The sequence below is a fragment of the Pangasianodon hypophthalmus genome, chromosome 21, assembly GCF_027358585.1.
Source record: "Pangasianodon hypophthalmus isolate fPanHyp1 chromosome 21, fPanHyp1.pri, whole genome shotgun sequence".
Classification (NCBI taxonomy): Eukaryota; Metazoa; Chordata; class Actinopteri; order Siluriformes; family Pangasiidae; genus Pangasianodon; species Pangasianodon hypophthalmus.
Window position 1 is genome coordinate 12,665,342 of NC_069730.1, and position 21,040 is coordinate 12,686,381.

The 21,040-nt window shown below is 36.9% G+C and overlaps 1 protein-coding gene across 1 annotated transcript in view; it reads right to left on the bottom strand.

The window, feature by feature from the left end:
* Positions 1-21,040, bottom strand: part of gpc1b (glypican 1b) — an 87,281-nt gene that overhangs the window by 15,659 nt on the left and 50,582 nt on the right. Inside the window, exon 3 of the mRNA XM_026925363.3 lies at positions 11,659-12,050. Coding sequence (XP_026781164.2) covers positions 11,659-12,050 — 392 coding nt within the window. The remainder of the gene's footprint in view (positions 1-11,658; positions 12,051-21,040) is intronic.

Below are 21,040 nucleotides of genomic sequence, written 5' to 3' on the forward strand. Positions count from 1 at the left end.
TCACACAATGCAGCCTGATAAATCCAGGGATACATTTGGAAGGGAACTAGAAATTTAGATGCATTCACTCGGAACTGGGTTTTGGGTGTTGCTCCTAAAGTAGAAATTATGTTTATAGATACACATATTGGTGAGAGAAATAGTGTGTGATGCCATTCTGAATGGTCATTTATAGAAAAAGTGTAAACAAAACTGCAGAACAAGCTACTGAAACAATAAATGATGTAAATGCTGTTGTAAGATTTTTCATGGATTTTTATAATATAAGCGTTAAGAGAGACTTACATGACTGTGCCTGTACTGTCCAACGTTTCTAAAAGAATCATTAACTACAGTAAGTTAGCTATGAATTTTCTCTGCAAACATTAGTTAGCTTTTTTTTTTTTTTAAAGTTCAGTTACGTAAGTAAGGTGACATTCATATTTAAAAAAACCCAAACAAACAGAGAAGTCACTGTCATAGTCAATAATAAATACATAGTATGAAAGCCACAGCATATTATTATTTAAATGTGATACACACACACACACACACACACACACATATATATATATATATATATATATATATACGCACACAGACACACACACACACACACACACACACACTTCAAGGAGAGTCTGTGCTGCTGTAGCACTGCTGTGAGCTATCTAGTCTCTAGTCCCTAATATACCTACAAGCCTGTGGTGTGTGCAACTCATACATTAGCTTGTTTCCCATATTCATGCATGCCAATTTCTGAAATTCAATAAAACCTAATGTTTCCTGGGACCATTATTTTAACTGATCATGGATATAAGTGCAACATGACTTCATAATACAGCATCCAGCATAAAAGCAATGAGCTTAATTGAATTAGCCACTGCTAATGTTATGCTAGTTAGAAGGTTGTTCTGAGGTGTATGGGTAATGCAGGTTAATTAAGTTATGTGACACGAGACAAGGTGAAAGTGATTACAACAGGCGCCACAGGCATAAAGTACACACACACACACACACACACACACACACACTCACACGCACACTTTCTCCCTCTCTCTCTCTCTCTCTCTCATATGCATGCTGATGTCTACAGATTATTAATATATTTAAACAGTAATTTATCAAAGGTGGATTAATAGATCTGACAGAGAACTCAGAGAGGCCATTTAATACAACGTTTCTGTCAAAGCTTGTAAGAGATTTGTAATTGGTCATCATAAATGTTAAGACCGAAACTCTTTTGTGGATTATGGATTGGAGACTGCAATAATTAAAATCAGCATCATTAACATCATCAGTGTGAAAAATGTACTGATGAGAATAATTACAATGACATTCATTTAATACAGACACAATGCGCCTTTAGCAAAATTACTGCTGTGAGAGGACAACATTAAAATATTTAATTGTCATCACTCAGAAAATGATGAACATCTTTTCGCCTAGACAGAGCTCCATTTTGTTTATATGGTATTCAAGCTATTTCAGCTTTATATGGTATTCAAGTCATTCCATGAGGTTTGATAAAATTATATATATATATATATATATATATATATATATATATATATATATATACACACACACACAGCACTGTGCATAAGTCTTAGGCACCCTATTTTTTTTTAGTACAAACTTTGTTATAGATTTTTATTTAATGACTTCTACATTACTGATTCAGTACAAAAACATTTTAGATTTCCAAACATTAGTTTTCAGGCACAAAATTAAATATTACAGAAAAATGTTTGTATGTCCGTAAAGAAAGCAGCATATTACATAAGAGACACTTTTCAGACTAAAAAACATAATGAAGGCTGCTGGGTTTTGCTGCAAAAATAAGAAGCAGGTGTGACAGTCAAAGTCTACAGAAGAACTGTAGTTGGTTCTGCAAGATGCTCAGTAACACTTCCAGCTCATTTCCTTATAAAACTGCACACATTGTACCTGAGACTACTATTTTTTTTTTTAATCAAAGGATCGTCACACCAAATATTGACTTTGTTTTCCTGCAACTTTACATTCCTGAGATCCAATAAAATCTTATAGGAATTTCTTATAGGAATCATTTTTAGGGTTTTTATATATGTGTATATCGATCCTTTTGTGTTGTCGCTCCCAAGCTCTGGAATTCACTACCCCTCTCACTTTGTAATATTTCCTCTCTACCTGCTTTCAAATCTCAGCTTTAACATATTTATTTGAAATGTATTTTCAGTGAATCGTATGTTTAATTGTGCTGTATTGATGTATTGTATTGTATTAATTGTATTGTATTGTATTAATTGTACTGTATTGATGTATTGTATTAATTGTATTGTATTGATGTAAATCTATTAAGCGTCCTTGATCTTGTGGAAAGGCGCTATACAAATAAAACTTCTTCTTCTTCCTCTATTGCTATTCAGCGTATGCTTGTGCCAGAACAGTGTTATTCAACATATAGAAGGTGCAGCAGATAGGTTGCAAGCAAACTTTTTTTTTTTTTTTTTCTGTAAGACTGGGTTGGCACTGATGTTTAAAACTGCACAAAATGTTACTACAATTATTTGCCACTAGCTAGGTAATGCTAACTTCCTGGAACTCAATTAGGGTCATGAGCTAGCACTAGTTTATCAGTACTAATAAAGTAACATAGGTGAATACATTCTGTGCATGCAATAAGTTTATTTGTAATTGAATCGATTACATTTTTTTTAAATCCGACAAATTTGCAATTAAGAGACCGTGCTGGTTCATCAAATGCAAAGAAACAAACCATGGATTGTACTTGATTTACTGTAACTTGATTTATTTGCACTTGTCAACAATCTGTTCCTAAAAGCCTTCGTTTGGTAAGGGATGTGTTGGCAAGCTTGGCAGAGACATGTCCTCTTTAAAGACATTTGCTATAGTAATTAGAGAAAAATATGAACAACCTCCTCTCTCTCTGATGAAGGCATAAATGCTCTGCCTGGCCTAGTTACAAGGACACTGAAGAAAACATTGCTTTTAATAAGAACCAAAAACCTGGGAAGAAAGCAAAGTATAGGCGGGTTGCTGTTGCAAGAAAACATCCAGCTGTGCACTGTCTCCTTTTACTGCTCTTTTTTTCCCCTCGAAAAGTTTTTCAAAAGTTCAAACGTTTTTTCTCCTGTCATTTCCCTTTTGCTACTCTGCTTAAGGATTGTCTGTTTCTTTCTACTTATTCTTTATCTTGTTCCCTTTCTTTTGTTTATTTATTTTCACTCATCATCTGACAGATGTGTGAGAGGGCAGTTCCCTCCTCCTAATGTGAAACTCAGTGAGTGGGTTACTGACCGAAACTGGCATCAAATCAGAATGAGAGAGAGAGCGAGAGAGAGAGCGAGAGAGAGAGAAAGGCCCCGTCAATGTTTGACTACGTGACCGAGAGGAGGAAAACATGACTACGGGATTATGGTAATGTTTACAATTTAAAAATATTTGTTACTTTGGAGAAAAAATCCACCTTTACCAACTCGTATCTTAATATTCACAATTAACATGATCTTCAGTTGTATAAAAGTGAGGTTTAAATGTCCTTCATAGACATCTGTCTATTTGCACTTTGTTTCCTACATTACCCACAATGCATTTCAACTACTTGCTGGTAGTGGTGCCAGTAGGAATTAGCCCTAATTTTTTAGACCTAACTTTAGTGACTTTGCTTTGACAAAGACCCTAGCGACAAATCTAGCAACTTTTTTAGCAACCATTTATGGTACAAGACATTAGTGATGTCTTGTACCATAAATGGTTCTCCAGCTCACATCAAGGCTGCTGGTTATATGAGTTAAGAAAGCAGGTTTATTTTCCCATCAACCAATCACTGATCACCATTGTTCCTATCGACCAATCACTGATCGCCATTATTCCTATCAACCAATCACTGATCACCATTGTTCCCATTGACCAATCATTGATAACCACTGTTCCCACTGACCAATCACTGATCACCATTGTTCCCATCCACCAATCACTGATCACCATTGTTCCTATCGACCAATCACCGATCACCATTGTTCCCATTGACCAATCACTGATTTGGTGTTTGTCCCATTTAGTGAACTCTTGGTTTGTGAGCGGACCCCAGCCCTCGCATCCATAGAGTGTGATGGGCTCTAGAACCGATTGAATTATTTTTAGCCAGATTCTGATTGGGATGTCAATTTTGATATTTTTCTTAATAGTGTAAAAAATCTCTTTGTGCTTTTTCTCTCAGGTTGTTCACAGCCTTATTGAAGTCTCATGTGTTGTTGATGCTTATAATGAAGTATGTGTAGTTCTGAGTGAGTTCAAGGTCCATGTTGACTAATTTGAAGTTATGATGTTGGGCTTGGTGACTGTGTCTTTTTAGGAATATTATTATTTTAGCCTTTTTGGGATTAATTGACAGAGCTCATGTCTGACAGAAGATGTGCAGCAGGTCTAGATGCTGCTGTAGACCTTCTTTTGTGGGTGGCAGAAGCACCAGATCTGAGGGGGTGAGGTTGGTTTAGTTTTGAAGCCTGTTGGTTGGGTATTGTTCTGTTTAGGTAGAGGGTGATGTTACTATGGTCTAGTGTTTGTCGCCCTGAGGGTTGACTTTGTCAGGTTCTTCACCTGTTCAGATCAGTACACTGCCCTGTGACTGGAAGTGATTGATCTCTTCTTCTAATATGGAGAAACTGTCTTCATTAAAGTAGGGAGATTCTGCTGGTGGGATATAAGTGGCACACAGAAGGATGTTCTTCTCTGTTGACATGACTGCCCTATTAATTTCTAGTCATATATAAAATTGGTTTATTTTAACTATTTTGATGGCATGGGCAATATCTGACTTGTACCAGATTAGCATGCCCCCTGAGTCTGTTCCCAGTGTCACTCCAGGCAGTTTAATGGATGGAATGACAAGTTCTCTGTAGCCTGTAGGACAACCAGGACAACCAGTCTATCTCCTCTGCTCCATGTGTCCTGTAGGATGATGAAGTCTGAGTTTTTGATTTCTGAGAAAAAGTCTGCATTTTTGCTCTTGAGTCCAAAGGCACATACACTTTGTTCATCCATTTTAAATCTCTTCTTGAATATATTTACAAGTAGTAAAAACAAGTTATTCCATCCATAAAAGTTTCCTTCATGTGCATATCAAAACTACGTACTACCACTGCTTCTTTCTGTCTGCATTCTTGGGAGAAGTATTTTTTAAATGCATGAAAGGTTAGTTTGTGGTGCCATGACCAAAGATGACTTCTTTCTATAAGAATTCATCAAATTATAATGTACTCTTTTCTTTTCTGATGAAATAATCTTATATTCTATTTTATTCTCTTCTATGATAAGTGTCTTCAGAAAATCTTCCTTCAATTTGATACGCAACGAATAAGATGAATAAATGAGTATGCAAATTAGTCTACGACATCATCTGGCAACTTTGTGCCTCATTTTTGCATCATCTACTGACTTTGTGAGCTTGCTAAAGATACGTTTCTATGAAAAGAGTTTGCAACACTGCTTGTTTCATCTCTGGCTAAAAAAGAGTGTTGCGGCAGCACTTTAGTCCTGTACTGTATTCAGCTCTTTTACCTCCTCACCTGTATGCTCAAACAGATACGGTTCCAAAGCTTCAACTTTCATGCTAATACTGCCATCAACAGCATCTCACCCAGTATGGCTGCAATGCATTCTGGAACTTTGAGTCCAGCTTTAGCTGTAACCATTATTCTAGGTATAATTGGATTTCTAATTAGTATGAGACTGAATGTCACTGGACAATGGTAAGTGAGAAAATAATTTCTCGTTGGAGCAAGAAACATACAACAGCAACTGCGAAATTAGCACCAGAATCACTAAGCACATTACAAATATTTAATAAAACTAATATTAATATAAAACTTATTTAATATGCATCATCAGGATGAAATTTTCCTTTAACACCTACAGTGTACATTAAAATTAGACTCTATTTTACTAGTGACTGGTCACTGACATTTACATTCATTCCACACTGATAATTTCATACAGTGTTCCATCCACACTGAAAATTTCATTATAAGGCAGCATTAGCATTACGAATATTAGTATTGAAAAATATTAAGCATGGCTTACAAAACAAGGAACTAACTTAAAATATAGGGTGTTTGGTTACTTCCTGTGGTGTCTTATTCACATGCACTGAGGCAAAACACCTACACACATTCACACGTTCTTACAGAGAAAAAGCATCATCATTAATGTATTTTCTTGTCACATTTTGCTTGTGACCTCTATTTCTGGGTTTATTTGCCTATTACACATACACAATCACACAGCTTCTTGCACACCTCTATACACTCACAGGAGTGAGGATTGCTCTCTTGTTCGCTCTCTCTGAACAAGGCTAACCTTACATTTTGATGGAGGTCATAGTTAAAGCCACTATTCATTCATCACACAGATATCCTCTCATCTTCTTTTGTCTCGTTTATAAATTATTTTGATTCCCCCATGACCTCCCTGAAAGACCTGCCTGATTTGCAATTGCTCAAAATGTCACAGTTGAGTAATAAGTAATGGCACTCATGTCCTGAACTCAGCTGAATTGAGCAGAATATTTCTGTTATACTTATATTAGCTTGATCAACAAATGAGGAAAGCTCGACTGAAAATGAAACCGGGGCACATACAATTATATCCTGGCACACAGACACTAGAAATTAATTAACCATGTTTGATGTTGTTAACCCTATTAGCAAGTTAATATTAAATAGCATTATGCTAGTAACACTGGGCCTCATTTATTAGAACAAATGTATTTAAATTTCAGGAAAATGAAGTTAGTTTGGAAAAATATTTGTACCTATCATATGAGAACTCCTGAGATTTACGTGTACAGAGACTCACTAATGTGTACCTCGATTGATAGGCTTTGGATCTTATAATAAGCAGGAGTTACTGCAGTTTCGGACACAAATTACACTGTCAAGTTTAAAAAGCTTTGTGGCAGCGGGGGCGTGGTCAGGTGCTGGCTGTGAATGGGAGGAAACAGCCATGCTATTAATGAACAGGTGGACCTGTGTGAGACTAATCATTAAGTGTATTTTTAGACTCTTTGTGTTTCAGTCAGTCTTTGTACAGTGAAAGAGAGTCAACATTTGCTCTGCTGACAGCGGAAACATGTGCCTTGTCCTTATTTTTCTGTATTTGAGTTTCACATAAAATCATGTAAATAGTAGATATCTAGAAATAAAATCAGTGCCACTCTCTCCAAAGCCTGTGACCAGTGTCCTACCCAGATTACTAAGTTCTCAAAAGCTTATTTATTTACCACACAAATGTAACTGAATTTTTTTTCGTCATTTCATATTAATGCCTTGAAAGAAATCAATCCAAAACAAATTCATTAATTAAGATGAACTATTTCATTAGGACAAAAGAAATGAAAAACTAGGACAAATAAGAATGGAAAAAGTCTGTGGTTGTGGTAGCCAAAGGCATTGCAATGGCTGAGCTGCATTACTGGAAGATTTTGCACACTCTGCCCTTAGGATGCACTTCTCCTCCCTTTAGTCTTTACTTTAGCTGTTTCTGCTGTCTGTCAGCTTTGCATTTATGGAGATTTGTGGGCTTCACAAAAATCAGCTGTGCTGCATACGCACTTTCTAATTTATCAACAGACACACATACGTACAAAGCAAATCGGCATCATGGAAACTCTTCTTGTCTTTAGTTTGGCCTACATAAATTTAGTAAATGATTGATAAGTGAAATAGTGCGAAAATGCATCACAGTTCAGCAATAATTCCAGGTATAACAAGCTAATTGTATGCTGATTCAAACAAATGTGTCTGTGAAGGTCTCAGATATATATGTGTTTGTGTGTGTGTGTGTGTGTGTGTGTGTGTGCTCACGCACTGGTCCCTAACCTCATCAGGAAAGCAGACTCAGTGACATTTGGATGTTAGGTAAAAGCATCAGTAGTTCTTCTCACATTCTCAGGTTTGCCATTTCACTGTGATTACCATATTGATTAAAGGCCACAGAATATTCACAGAATATCCCCACACTAACTTCTGAATAATAATGCTCGAGGGAATCTGTGTTATAATTCATTATCGTGTCCAAATGTAACAAATGCTGCCTACTCAGGCAATATTGCGCAATAGGAAGGCATCCAATACTGTCTGAATCAAATATTTGTATATTACAATTACAGACTGGATGAAAACATGGAATATATAGGTGCAGTGGAGGAGAGGAAGAAACTGGCATATAAATGTAAGTATATGTAATTTTTTGTGTTGATTGTATATTGGTGTATACACTGAATATTTGCTGGCCTAACTGTATCCCCTCTTTCATCATAATACCACTGCTGGTGAGTGTTAGGATGTTTCTAAGATTCAGTTACGGCCACTGTTAAAGAAATTGAACATGTTATTTGGGGAACTATGCAAGCAATATGAAATCTGTTTGCTATTTTGTATTTTAGAACCCAGCACAATAAAGTAACCTACAAAGACTCATATGATTTAAATAGTATTATAATGTGTAGTTCTTTTCAAATTTTCAAATAATACAATGCACAGAATTGCTTAGGCATATAACATTTCAAACTAAAATAAATCTTAGTCATTTCAAACACTAAGCTTTCTTTGTCAAATGCCTCAAGACAAATCATGGCCAGTCGTTTGCTTGCTAGCAACATTTTCCTGGTCATTCTGGTCATCCTGGTCTAGGCTGCATTTTAGCAGGGTTAGCATGGACAGGGTTCCACATAATATAACTAAATAGATTCTTTTCCATCACTTCAAATAAAATTATTTTCCATAACTACGGACTAAATGAGCATGACCACGGCTTTTGCTTTTTTGTGAGTAAACCTTCCATCTCCTCAATTTCAGACGAACAATGCCTTTATTTGACACATATACATTATAGTACAGTGAAATTATTATTATTATATGTTTTTTTGTCTATCCTAGCTTGTTAGGAAGCTGGGGCCAGATCACAGGGTCAGCCATGATTCATTGGATACATGGAGCAGAGCGTCGCACAAGGGCCCAACAGTAACAGCTGGACAGAGGTTTGAACCCCCGACCCTTGACCTTCACATCACTAACCCAGAGCCATATCCACCGAGCCATCAATGCCCTGGGAATTTGGTCGTCACTACTGTGGGAAATTGGTTACTTGACAATTCTCACCCACCAGCCAGCTCTCCCCTATCATATGACAGCTACCGACTGGGAGGGTGAAGGCTTCTTCCAAGACATGAAGTCAGCCAACTGCATCTTTTCAAGCTGCTGCTCATGCTGCTTCATAGCGCAGTGTAACACACTTGGAGAAAAATGCTATCTGCCCTCTTCTGCATACATGAGCTCACAGATACCCTCGATTGGCTAGTGTCTCTGTGATTGACAGGTGAGAGAGAGTATGCCATCTCTCCCCCACACAGAGTAGAGCCAAATGTAATCCCTTGCCTCACAGGCATTCAAATCTCCCAACAACAGGGCTTTTCTGTTTCAACACTCAGGAGCAATACTGCAAATTTAAAATGTTAGCATGATTTAATGCAGTAGTATACTACACATTAGCTATTTAAAATGGTAAAAGGAGTATTTTGGCTACTGTTTTCAGGATCGTGGGAATCCTGTATGGGACATAGAGTTGCTAGTCACTGACATGACACTGACACTGGGTTCTGGCTTGAATTAATTAATTATAACTGTCTATACATTTTATGAACTTTTATCAAATGGCTTAAAAATACTACAAGGAAAACTGCCAAGTTTGCTCATGTTAGCTAGCTAGTGAGTATTAGCATTGAAGATTACAATGAAATTAATAAAGTGTGTGCTGAGACTGTATGAGTTCAAAATGTACTCAGCTAGCATGTTTTCAAGAAAAAGCTCATTTATTAATTTATGCCCAATATAACCATAACTTTCATTTATTTAAAAAAAGGCTTTCAAGACAAGGATCATTTACTTCTTATAGCACATTGTTAAACCTTACTGTATGATACTAATGGTACATTTTGTGAAAAAGCCTTCATCTGTTCTGGTGATGACATCTTCCACTCCTCCTCGCACCACAGTAGATTATTATTTTTATATTATTATTTGCTTTAAAACAAGAGCTTGGTTGCTGCGGACTATTTTTAAACTAACCCAAAGAACACATACCACCCACAACCTTGCTGTTTCCACCCGCAACTTCGTTCTAAAACTAGCCCAATTTAGTGTAAAAACCTCAATCTTGGCAACCTCACTCCACACACATTTGTGCCACACTTGTGTAGAGGGCAGAGACTAACAAAAACCAAGGGTGGAATTACTCTTAAGAAAATCAGTATAGATAAACCGAAACAGAAAATACATACATAGATCCTGTTATTTAACGTAATATGCAACACAATTGTCTGTAGTTGGAAAATATATGAGAGTTCGTTCTTCTCTACAGAGCTTATATAAGACTTCAACATGGATTATCTGGTCTAGGATGTATGTATGTATGTACACCTACAGCTGTGTTTGTCTGCATAAGCGTGTGTGTGTGTGTGTGTGTGGATTCCAGAGGCAAAGAAAGAGATTTAGAAAGAATTAAAAAGATGGATAAGAGAAGACGAGACCAGACTGAATACCCAAGCAGTTGCCCAAGACACATTGAATCAAGAACAAAAAAGAGATCAGGGCAAAAAATGTGTTTGCTCAGACCAATGGCGGACAAAATGGACAGGGATATTAGAGATAAAATGAAGGAAAATCCAGCACTAAATAAGCAGGAAGAGAGCAGACAGAAAGTGACAGGAAGAATGAGTGAAGTTCCCAGTCTCAGTCCTGTTACTTTGCACCTGTGTGTTTGTCCTAATCCTCATCTCTTTAACTGCTTAGCTGTGGATGTCCCATTGATCCAGGCTTTAAAATTTATAAGAATATAACTGTAAGAAATACTCTTATGTTATCCTATAGCCTATATAAACAAGTTTCATGTTAAATAGACACACAGTTTTGGATTCTTTATGCTAAGAAAAAAGTGACTTGTCAAAAGCTGCCCCTGTTCTACAGATGCAGTGCATCGAGATTGAATCAAAAAGCCTTATAATGGAAGTCTAAGGGCAGTTGTTGGGGCATTAATTCATCAGCAAAAGGTAATTTAAGCTCTAAATCTGTATAATCTGTCCTTTCAAGAAGTGGAAATTCCTTTACGTGGTTATGTGTAAGTCATTGTAGCTTAGCCATGAAGTCACATGGACACCACAAAAAAAGCAACTGGAACTCATTTTTACTCCAGTGTTAGAAGGTTGGATAAAACTGGAACACCTTTGGTTGAATTTGGCTGATTAGTCACAGAACATTCAGTTATGGAATTTAACTTATTTTCTGTACATGGAAACGTTCAAATGCTAACCGCATGTTACAGATGGAGGAAACCGAGATCATGTTGAAAAACTCTCAGACTTGCATTAACTCCTATGTAACTAATATGTAACTGTATGTTAGTCTTAGACCATGGCATGAGGACCTCAGTACACTTCTGTAAGTGTATTGTGTACACTCTGCATAAGAGAACTGCTAAATGCTGTAAGCGTTTAGCATTATGATTAATCATATATACCAAATTCACCCTTGTATCTAATTATCAAACCAAGGTTATGGTGTTTTTGAGCAAGAGAAAGCAACCTCCCCCCCCAAAAGAACTGAGCACAGCTCTACATACCTGAGAAACTTTTCGCACCACCTCCCCAGCAACGACGAGCCCCTGAACAAAGGATCTGGCAGCCACAAAAGTGCGTGTGACCTTGAGCTTGAACTCTCGTACTTTTTCTCCGAAGGGATGCAGCGTCTCTGCCTGCTTCGCCACACAATCCAGATAATCTTCGCCCATGCTGTAGCGCCCATTCAGTCCTCGCACCAACCTCTCCAGCAGACGCGCCCAGAAGTCGTTCAGCGCCTCCTCCAGGTTCAGTTTGGAGCCACGGTAGTAGTGCCGCAGATCTGAATACAGATCCTGGAACACCCGGACATTCTGGGAGAAGAGCGAACCGAAGGTGGACTGCAATGAGGCACGGAGATGAGCTTCAGAACGGTTCAGCAGCTCCTGGAAATAACCTGGAATAAACACAAATACACAAGTTACAATAGAAAGAATTAACGGTTTTATTTTTACAATTACCTTAAATCAGGAGTCAAACCCAAAGCTCAAGCATTCTGCATATAGAGTTTCCTCATGTTTCAGAAGAAAGTAAAACACTAAACTGTGTGGCGCTTTGGTGATAAATCTATTACTGATCAATGGTCATGGTTTCCACCTTTGCATTGCCGTTTTCATGTCGAGGAACACCATGTGCTCATGTTTTGGATTCTGTTCTAGTCCTGTCCCCACCCCTGTCCTGTCATTGGTTTGTTACCTCACTGTGTTCACCTGTTCTGTGTTGGCCATTGATTAGTTTCTCTATGTATATCCTGTTGTGCCATAAATGTATCATCATAAATTGTCTCATTGTGCATTTTTCTTCTTGTTTCCTCGTTTGTTCTGGTTTTCATATCTTGCTGTTATGTTGCCTGCCTGTGTTTTGATCCATGCTATCACCCCAATATAGATATATATAATGTGTTTACACACTTGTGCCCTGCCTCTTCCTACATGTTACAGCACTGTGTATTTCATTTAGAAAAAAATGGTATATAGCATACAGGTTTGTATTCTCCTTTGAGTAATTTGTCTGTATGATATTTTAACTATATCTCTATGTAATATTTTTTATTAAAGCAGCTCTGGGGGTAAGAAAGGTCCTACACAAATACAATTAGTATCATAAGTATTTTGACACGTACACTAGACTACAAGATAAGACTCTTTCTCTGACTGCATTCATGACTTGGACATGACATCCAGAATACACATTAATAATATCAATATGCTTACCCTTGTTCATTTATGAAACATAAATTAGACCTTCACCTGTTTTAGCATCACTACATCATTTGCCTCTTCATTTACTATTCCATTTATTTTATTATTATTTTTTTTTTACCTTGACCTTTTGATTTTAAGCTGCTTTTGTGCTCCTGTAGACAGCAAACTGTTACAGCTACAGCCAACTTAATCTTATGATTTGGACATGTCTTATCACTACAGGACCAGAACCGGAATCAGCTCAGTCATGTAGGACAGAAGTGAAAAACTAGGTTACACACCCGCAGCACACACACAGTGAGTAGAAACAATCAGTGCAAATTGAAGCCTGTTATGGAAGTGGGTGATAACATAAGCTCAGAGTGACCCAGTGACAGAGTATCTAACTGATACACAGACACGAGCATCCAATACTTCAATCAAGCACACACACACACACACACAGAGAGAGAGAGAGAGAGAGAGAGAGAGAGTTAGAGCTAGTTCTGTACATTAATGCAGACTAAGGGAAAAGACCAGGTATATGATTGTTATCCTATATTTCCTATATATTTTCTGAAGGTGACTTTCACTTATAGATGACAGATTTGCAATTGACTTTATTTTGATCAGTTTTGGAACAAGTAGCTTGCACTATAGGTACAGTATTGAGGTGTCCAAAACATAGTAATTTAAAACAAAACTACATAGCAAATGGAGATGTTTGTTTTGCAGAATGCAACTAGGAATAGTGCATTTTTGTTCCTGAACCTATTTGTCTACCATACAACAATGAATGAAAAACTAATAGCCTGGATTTGTCCTTTCAGGTGATTTGGTGATCAGAAAGAGAGAGAGAGAGAGAGAGAGAGAGAGAGATAGAGAGAGAAGGAGTAATAGAAAGGCAAAAGAAAATGGGGCCGCAGTCACATTACAAGCATTTCAAATGGCACATTATTTTTACTATGTATATGTATATATATATATATATATATATATATATATATATATATATATATATATATATATATATATACGCAGCAGTGTGCCAGCAGTTGTTAAGTTGTTAACAATCATTTGTTTGCTTATTTGTTTGTTTGATTGATTAACTTGGTTGATTGTAATTTTAATACATCAATTCTGTATCTCCCTCTGGTGTTCCCCTCATCCCAGAAATAATCAGGCCCTACATAATAGTTGTACACATGGATACTGAAGGTTATTGATTGTGAAAATGTGTGCACTGAGGTCATTTTAGTTCACTAGAGTTCACACTAATGACAGTTATGGATAATTTACAAACATCAATTATGTAATAAGGCTTGTAAAGTGAGCCTGAGGTTCAGGTTGACATAATAATTTGAGCTTGTGTTTGTGTGTGTGTGTGTGTGTGTGTGTGTGTGCTTGCTTGCTTTTAGCATGTATGCTACATGATTAAACTGTGCATCGCATTAATCATAAATCACCATTAAATTTGTTACTGTATGCAGACAGGATCTTCTGAAAGAAATTGCAAATCAAAGAGATGAATGACAACACACACATCCCAAAGCATTAATCATTACTTTTCATCAGTTAACTGCACACAGAACAATTAAGGAACCAGGTCACCAGCAACACAAGCCAAATCTATGTCGGAGTTAATCTCCTCTCTCAAACTCATCTTAATAACACCTGACACTGCACTGTGAGCTCGCTATAATACAGTTAAAATACTCGCTGGCTAGGCATGTCCTGACGCACTTATTCATTATACAAAATATTTGAAAATTGACCCAGTAGCTTCAATATAATCACATTTCCTTATAATGGAGGTCATGCGGTACAATTTTCTTTTCACTTCTGATACTGGCTGTCGCAGGTTATTTATATTGCTTTTAAATCCAACTAAATCAAATTGTTATCAATACACTCAAGAATCCTTGAAAAAGAAAATACACATGTTACAGGTCTAACTGATGGTAGCCTGGTTATATGGTTGAGAGGTTGTTTGGTTATTTGGTTGGGAGGTTGTTTGTTTGGTTGGTTGGTTATTTGGTTGTGAGGTTGGTTGTTTGGTTGGGAGGTTGTTTGCTTGGCTGTTTGGGTGTTTGGTTGGGAGGTTGGTTGTTTGGTTGGTTTCTTGGTTGGGAGGTTGTTTGTTTGGTTGGTTATTTGGTTGTGAGGTTGGTTGTTTGGTTGGGAGGTTGTTTGCTTGGCTGTTTGGGTGTTTGGTTGGGAGGTTGGTTGTTTGGTTGGTTTCTTGGTTGGGAGGTTGTTTGTTTGGTTGGTTATTTGGTTGTGAGGTTGGTTGTTTGGTTGGGAGGTTGTTTGTTTGGTTGTGTGGGTGTTTGTTTGGTTGGTAGGTTGGTTGTTTGGTTGGGAGGTTGTTTGTTTGGTTGTGTGGGTGTTTGTTTGGTTGGTTGTTTGGGTGTTTGGTTGGGCAGTTGGTTGTTTGGTTGGTTTCTTGGTTGGGAGGTTGTTTATCTGTTTGTTTGTTTGGTTGGTAGGTTGGTCGGTTGGGAGGTTGGTTGTTTGTTTGGTTGATTGATTTCTCCCAAACAGAAGAGAATATACATGTTAATGTGTTTAACCAAAATGGAACCATGTCTAAACATGCCTGAACTTTTTAATAGGTGTGGATGGACTTCAGTAGCCTGCCTTTATTTTGAGTGATTATAAGAGATTGGGAAAATTAATATAATTTCAACTTCTAGTGATGGCCAATGAAGTCCAGAGAATGTTTTCTTAGGTAAATGAAGATATCCAGTCAGTTAGTGTTTTGATGATGGTCAGTTAAGGATCTCCCATAGGTGTTCAATTAGTTTGAGATGTGGTGACTGTAAAGGCCATAGAATATGATTTACATAATTATTTACATAATTTTCACAGTCATCAAACCATTCAGTGAGCCCTTGGGTGGGGGCAGAGCAATTCTGGAACAGACTACTCCCATCAGGACAAAAATGTCAAAAATCATCCAATAAAGGAGATCAGTCAGAATAACTTTTGGTATTGATTTGAAGTCACCTTCTCTCTAAGGTTACGAGTGGACCCAAACCATGCTAGCAAATAAATGCCCTTCATTAGATAACAGAACCATCATTTTTTCCCTTTAATCTGGTACCTGTCTGTGAAGTAAAGTTCAGATTTGAACACACAGAAACAATTACATCAATGCACATTAGCTAATTGCTTTAAGCAAGTACAAGACTACAAAATATGCTCCATGGATCTGACCAGAAGTCTACTACCATATTATAATTTTACAGTTTAAGACTTTGATCCCAGATTAAGCAGGGCGTTTTTTAACATCGTAGAAAATAAACACAAAAAGCTATCCCTTTATCCAGGTATAAGAGCTCAAAATCCAAAATTAGCCCAATGTACAAAGCAAACAAATCCAGATTGCAACGCAAACACAGTACAAACTAGGAACAGAAGAAGCCAGGAATTAGAGCAGAAGTGAACAAAAGCTTGGCAATGTCACAGAGAAGCAAACTTGCACAATGTCTATTTGTCTTTAGTTTCTAGTTAAACTGGCTAAAATAAATCCCAAGTGAAGTCAAAAATCAGGCTGTGGAAAGGTTGATTATTGGTTGGGGGCATTATTGTTGGTGTGACAGGTGGTTAAAATACACAGCATCAGCAAGCAGCATCAACCCTAATGGTTTAGCAAATGGTCTGAGACAAATGCATTTTTCCCTTTCATGGAAATCTAAGCAAATTCAGCACCTTTTAAATGTCAGCAACACCATTTGAGATTGTGTGCGATCTGATACATACATAGCCACACAAGCTCTACGGAGGATGACTCACTCAGGAAATAGACGATGGTGGGGGAAGTGATAGTGGGACAATAGTGCAATTAAGGCCAGAATAAATTACAAGACCTGAAGGGCAGGCTTCAACACATGCTGCATTCACCTTACACTCTTAAACAGAATTTCTGACCTCCAAAAACCAAAGAAAGCACCCCCTCAACTTGGAATTCCTAGTTGCAAACTAAGGTAAGGTCTCCTCAAGCCCGAGATCAGCAAGTGGCGTCAAATCAACATGGCTGCTCACAGCATCAACAGTAAACAAAGCAGCACTTATTGGCTTTAAATGAGTTACACTGTATATACAAGTATTTGCTTTAAATCCACTTACTACATACATTAGCTTGTTAAATCTATAACCCTGACTATACAGAATATACATCACTCATCATACTTATCTGGCTAGCTTGCTGCTAACAAAAGACGAACATGGTGGTGTGTGTTTTTTACCCACATTGTAGCTCGAAGCACAGAGGTCAAAAATGATGTCATTCCAAGCTTCCGAAGTAAGTCGAATGCACAATTAACCACACGAATTTATCCAGATTTCAGTCAGAATGTAAAATAGAATGGTTATTAGAAAACGCTTTAGCTAGCTTTCACAACTAAACACAGGAAATGAACAAATTGTGTGCAATGTAAATCATTTCACAAAATTTTACTGTACAATGACCTTCCACTTTTTCCAGTACTTTCAATGAATAGTGGTTAAATCCACTATTCTAACAATCACGGAATGAAGGTTCTTTCAGTTTTTTTTATTATTTTTTTTATTGTGTTGCTATGGCTTAGAGGGAAAAAAAGAAATTAAAGTGTGTGATCCTGATGGTTGATTAAACTGATCATCATAATGACAGCTACAGACAATATAAATCCTCAGACTTTACAGTATATAGTCACATATGGCACAGTATCATGTTTGTTGTTTTCTGCAAAAAATCCAAGATACAATAATGTGATCATATTGCCATGTTAGACACGAAAGAAAAGAAAAGCTTGCTAAAAACTTGCTCAGGTTTTTAATTAATAGCTGTCCAGTGAGAGAGTATTATCATAGAATAGACATTTTATTAAAGACCCCAGTCTAAGAAACGAGTGAATACAGACATTTTTAGAAATCATTTTTTCATCTGCTTCTGTCATAAGCTATTATCTATAAGTATTGTAATGAACTACACTTTTAAAAAGCAGTGGAGACACATTTCCAGCGTCTATAGCCCATGGAAGATTGGAAAGTATTGGATGTGATAAGGGAAAATTGTATTGTTTAGATTTTGTAGCTTAAAATGGTAATGTTATTGTTAAATGCCATTGTTATGAAGCCAAGGAAGCACATTTGGCCATGCTGTCTAGGTCGAAGGGACGGCATACTCACTCTCCCCGTCAACCAGAGAGACACTGGGTTGGAATTGGCAGGTGACCAAATAAATGTAACCCCCCCAAAAATACTATTATTTGAACTTGAGATGTATTTGGGGCTACATTACTCTGAACCCATTCATAGAACCCATGGCAAAATGGTCAAAACTTCGTTTCGCAATGTTTGCGGGTATGCAACTAGACACACCTCCACGCCTCAACGAATGAGTGTTCTCCTGAATGCTGGTTGATACACAGCACCACAGATATGACATGCTGTTAGCTTTTAACAGGATAGCATGTGAATCTGTGTTTCTCTATGTGCCACGCTTACCCATAAACGTGGGTATAACAGACAAAGTATAAGTCAGCTCAGAGTGTGAGACTGTGTGTACATAGTGCTGTGTGATGGACAGGATGTGTTTTCACCTCTCTCACCCAGTGTTCTGGATCCACAGGTAGCATGCATTGTCCTGGTTAATGCCTCAACCATATTTCCCACAACTGATACAGGAGGACCAGGGAATAGCCACGGATACCATGTTGCCAAAAAGTCACTGCTATGTAATTTACAGTTAAACCAAAACCATCAATTAAACATGATGGTTCAGATCAAAAACAGTATTACTGCTTATATTAATAGCAGCTGTGTTTAAGAATTACAAACAGAGACAAAGATAACCATGTCTTGTTGGAATTCATCATAAGAAAAGTGTATACAATATGTTTCCTGTATTTAATCAAATTAAATAAAATATATACTGATGGTTTTATAAAGTTTTTTTTTTTCTCAGCTGAATTGTGTCAAAATTCTCTTATCGGTTTTGTATACTCGCTATGACAAAGAGTTGTTTGTGGTGCTTCTGAAAAATTGTGGGATGCTGGAGATACATGGTTTTCATTGTAAAATGGCAAAATTAAATACAAATGAATGTCCTTTATGTAGCAGGCTACAGTAAAAAAACATGCATGCAATCATAATAGAGAATATCGGATAGAATCTGCACTTATACCTAACTCGTAGAGCATTAAAAAAAAGTACTATTATTAAATTTGACCTGTAGTTATTTTGGTATTTATACCAATAAAGCATTTAAACTAAAAAGAAAATCAAAATGAAGTGTATCAAAAAAAAAAAAAAGAATGGAATAAAAGAAATAAAATAAAGTGATAAAAGAGAAAGAGGAGGTGAAAAGAAAACGAGAAAATGAAAAATGACAGAGGAGCTGCACTTGTACATCTCTTACACTCCTTCTACTTCCCGCCCTCAACCCTTCTTTCGTTGCCCATCCATCTTAGTGACAGGCGTGATGACCTAATGGCATCAGTGGCATTGAATCAGGACAAGCTCGTCCGTTAATTTGTGATGATAGAGAGATATGCAAGGTGGAGAGATAGTTGATAGGGGACAGAGAAAGAGACAGAGAGAGAGAGAGAGAGAGAGAGAGAGAGGTACAGAGGAGGATAGAAGAGGGACTGCCATAAAAGGAGATGCTTTTTGTGCTGATATAAAAAAGTGGCTCATAAGATGTGTACACTGTAACAATAACAACACTCTTATAGCTGATAACTACCTAGCCTGGTTTGCTATCTAGCTTACATTTACAGTGGGGTCCAAAAGTCTGAGACCACCAGTGAAAATGCTTCTATTTTGCATTCTTTTCTAATTTAATATTTATTATAAATTATTATAAATTATATTATTGACAACACCTTGCATGAAAACTAGAATCTTTGAAATATTTATATGAATTTCAGAGTTTCTTAGTACTTGGTATGTTCCCCTTTTTGCTTTAATTACAGCGTGTATTTGAGCTGGCATGGACGCCACAAGTTTGTGCAAAACCTTATGATCCATTTTAGATCAACTTCATTGGACTTTTTTTCTGAACAGATGCTTCAATAGAAGAGATTAGGCATGAGGAAAATCTGACTTTTGTACAAAGCAGATAACATGGTCAGTATCACAAATCTGCTTACATTTAGAAATAGTGCAGAATCTTGATTATTAAATATTCAAAATATTGAACATTTTCTTTCTTTGTTTTAAAATTCTAAAGCATTCTGTTTATGAAAATCCCAGATTTTCACTGTGGTCTCAGACTTTTCAACCACACTGCTTTATTAGCATTAGTAAAGATTAGATAAATATTGCTTTAACCCTGGCGATAAGGAGGAAGTCAAAAGAATTTGATCTGTTTGTGCGACTCAGTCAGTGGGACCGTCACACCATGTACTGGTGAATGTCCCAATAATAATTGTTATTTTTAATTACAACATTGAAATGATGGAAATATTTTGTATTCATCACGTTGTAAATCTCCTAATATTCATTCACTAACAAGACTCATATTTTGACCAGCCCTCTATCCTCCATGTTTGCTTTTCTTGCTTGCCCCCTGAACTGCATCGTGATTGAGACTGCATTTTTAAAAGTGCTTCTAAAATGTTTTACCTTGCCTGTATAGTACATTTTCTTCTGAAAGTGCATTTCACTCTCTCACCCTTTCCTCTTCCCTTGTCTCTATATCTGCTTTATCTGTTTCTATTTTATCCCCTTTCATTTATGTCTTCTCCTCATGTTTTCTCTTCTCTCGTGCTCTACCTTATCTTTTCCTCCATATTTCTCTCCATTTCGCTATCTCTTCCTCCGCCTGTTTAATAATTTGCCAACAATTCAATGTAGGCATTTCAGGAACCTTTAATAATGCCTGATAAAACTCCAGTAAAATGCTATAAAGAATTCTTAGATGAGTCTTACCCTTGATTAAAAATATTACCATTTGTTGTAATAACATTCCGCAATAATGACTTGTGAATGCAGCACATTCATTACGAATTATGAAGTCATTACATGCAATCTTAACTTCTATTTAAATAATGCGCACGATGCTTCATACTTAAGATATACAATACTTATGTTAGAATATGTTTGTCACCAAGAATATGTAGTATGTTATAGACATTATGTCTAATAAGAAATATTCTTTAAAAAAAAACTAATACTGTAATAATGTATCAAGGTACCAGTTTGATCCTAAGAT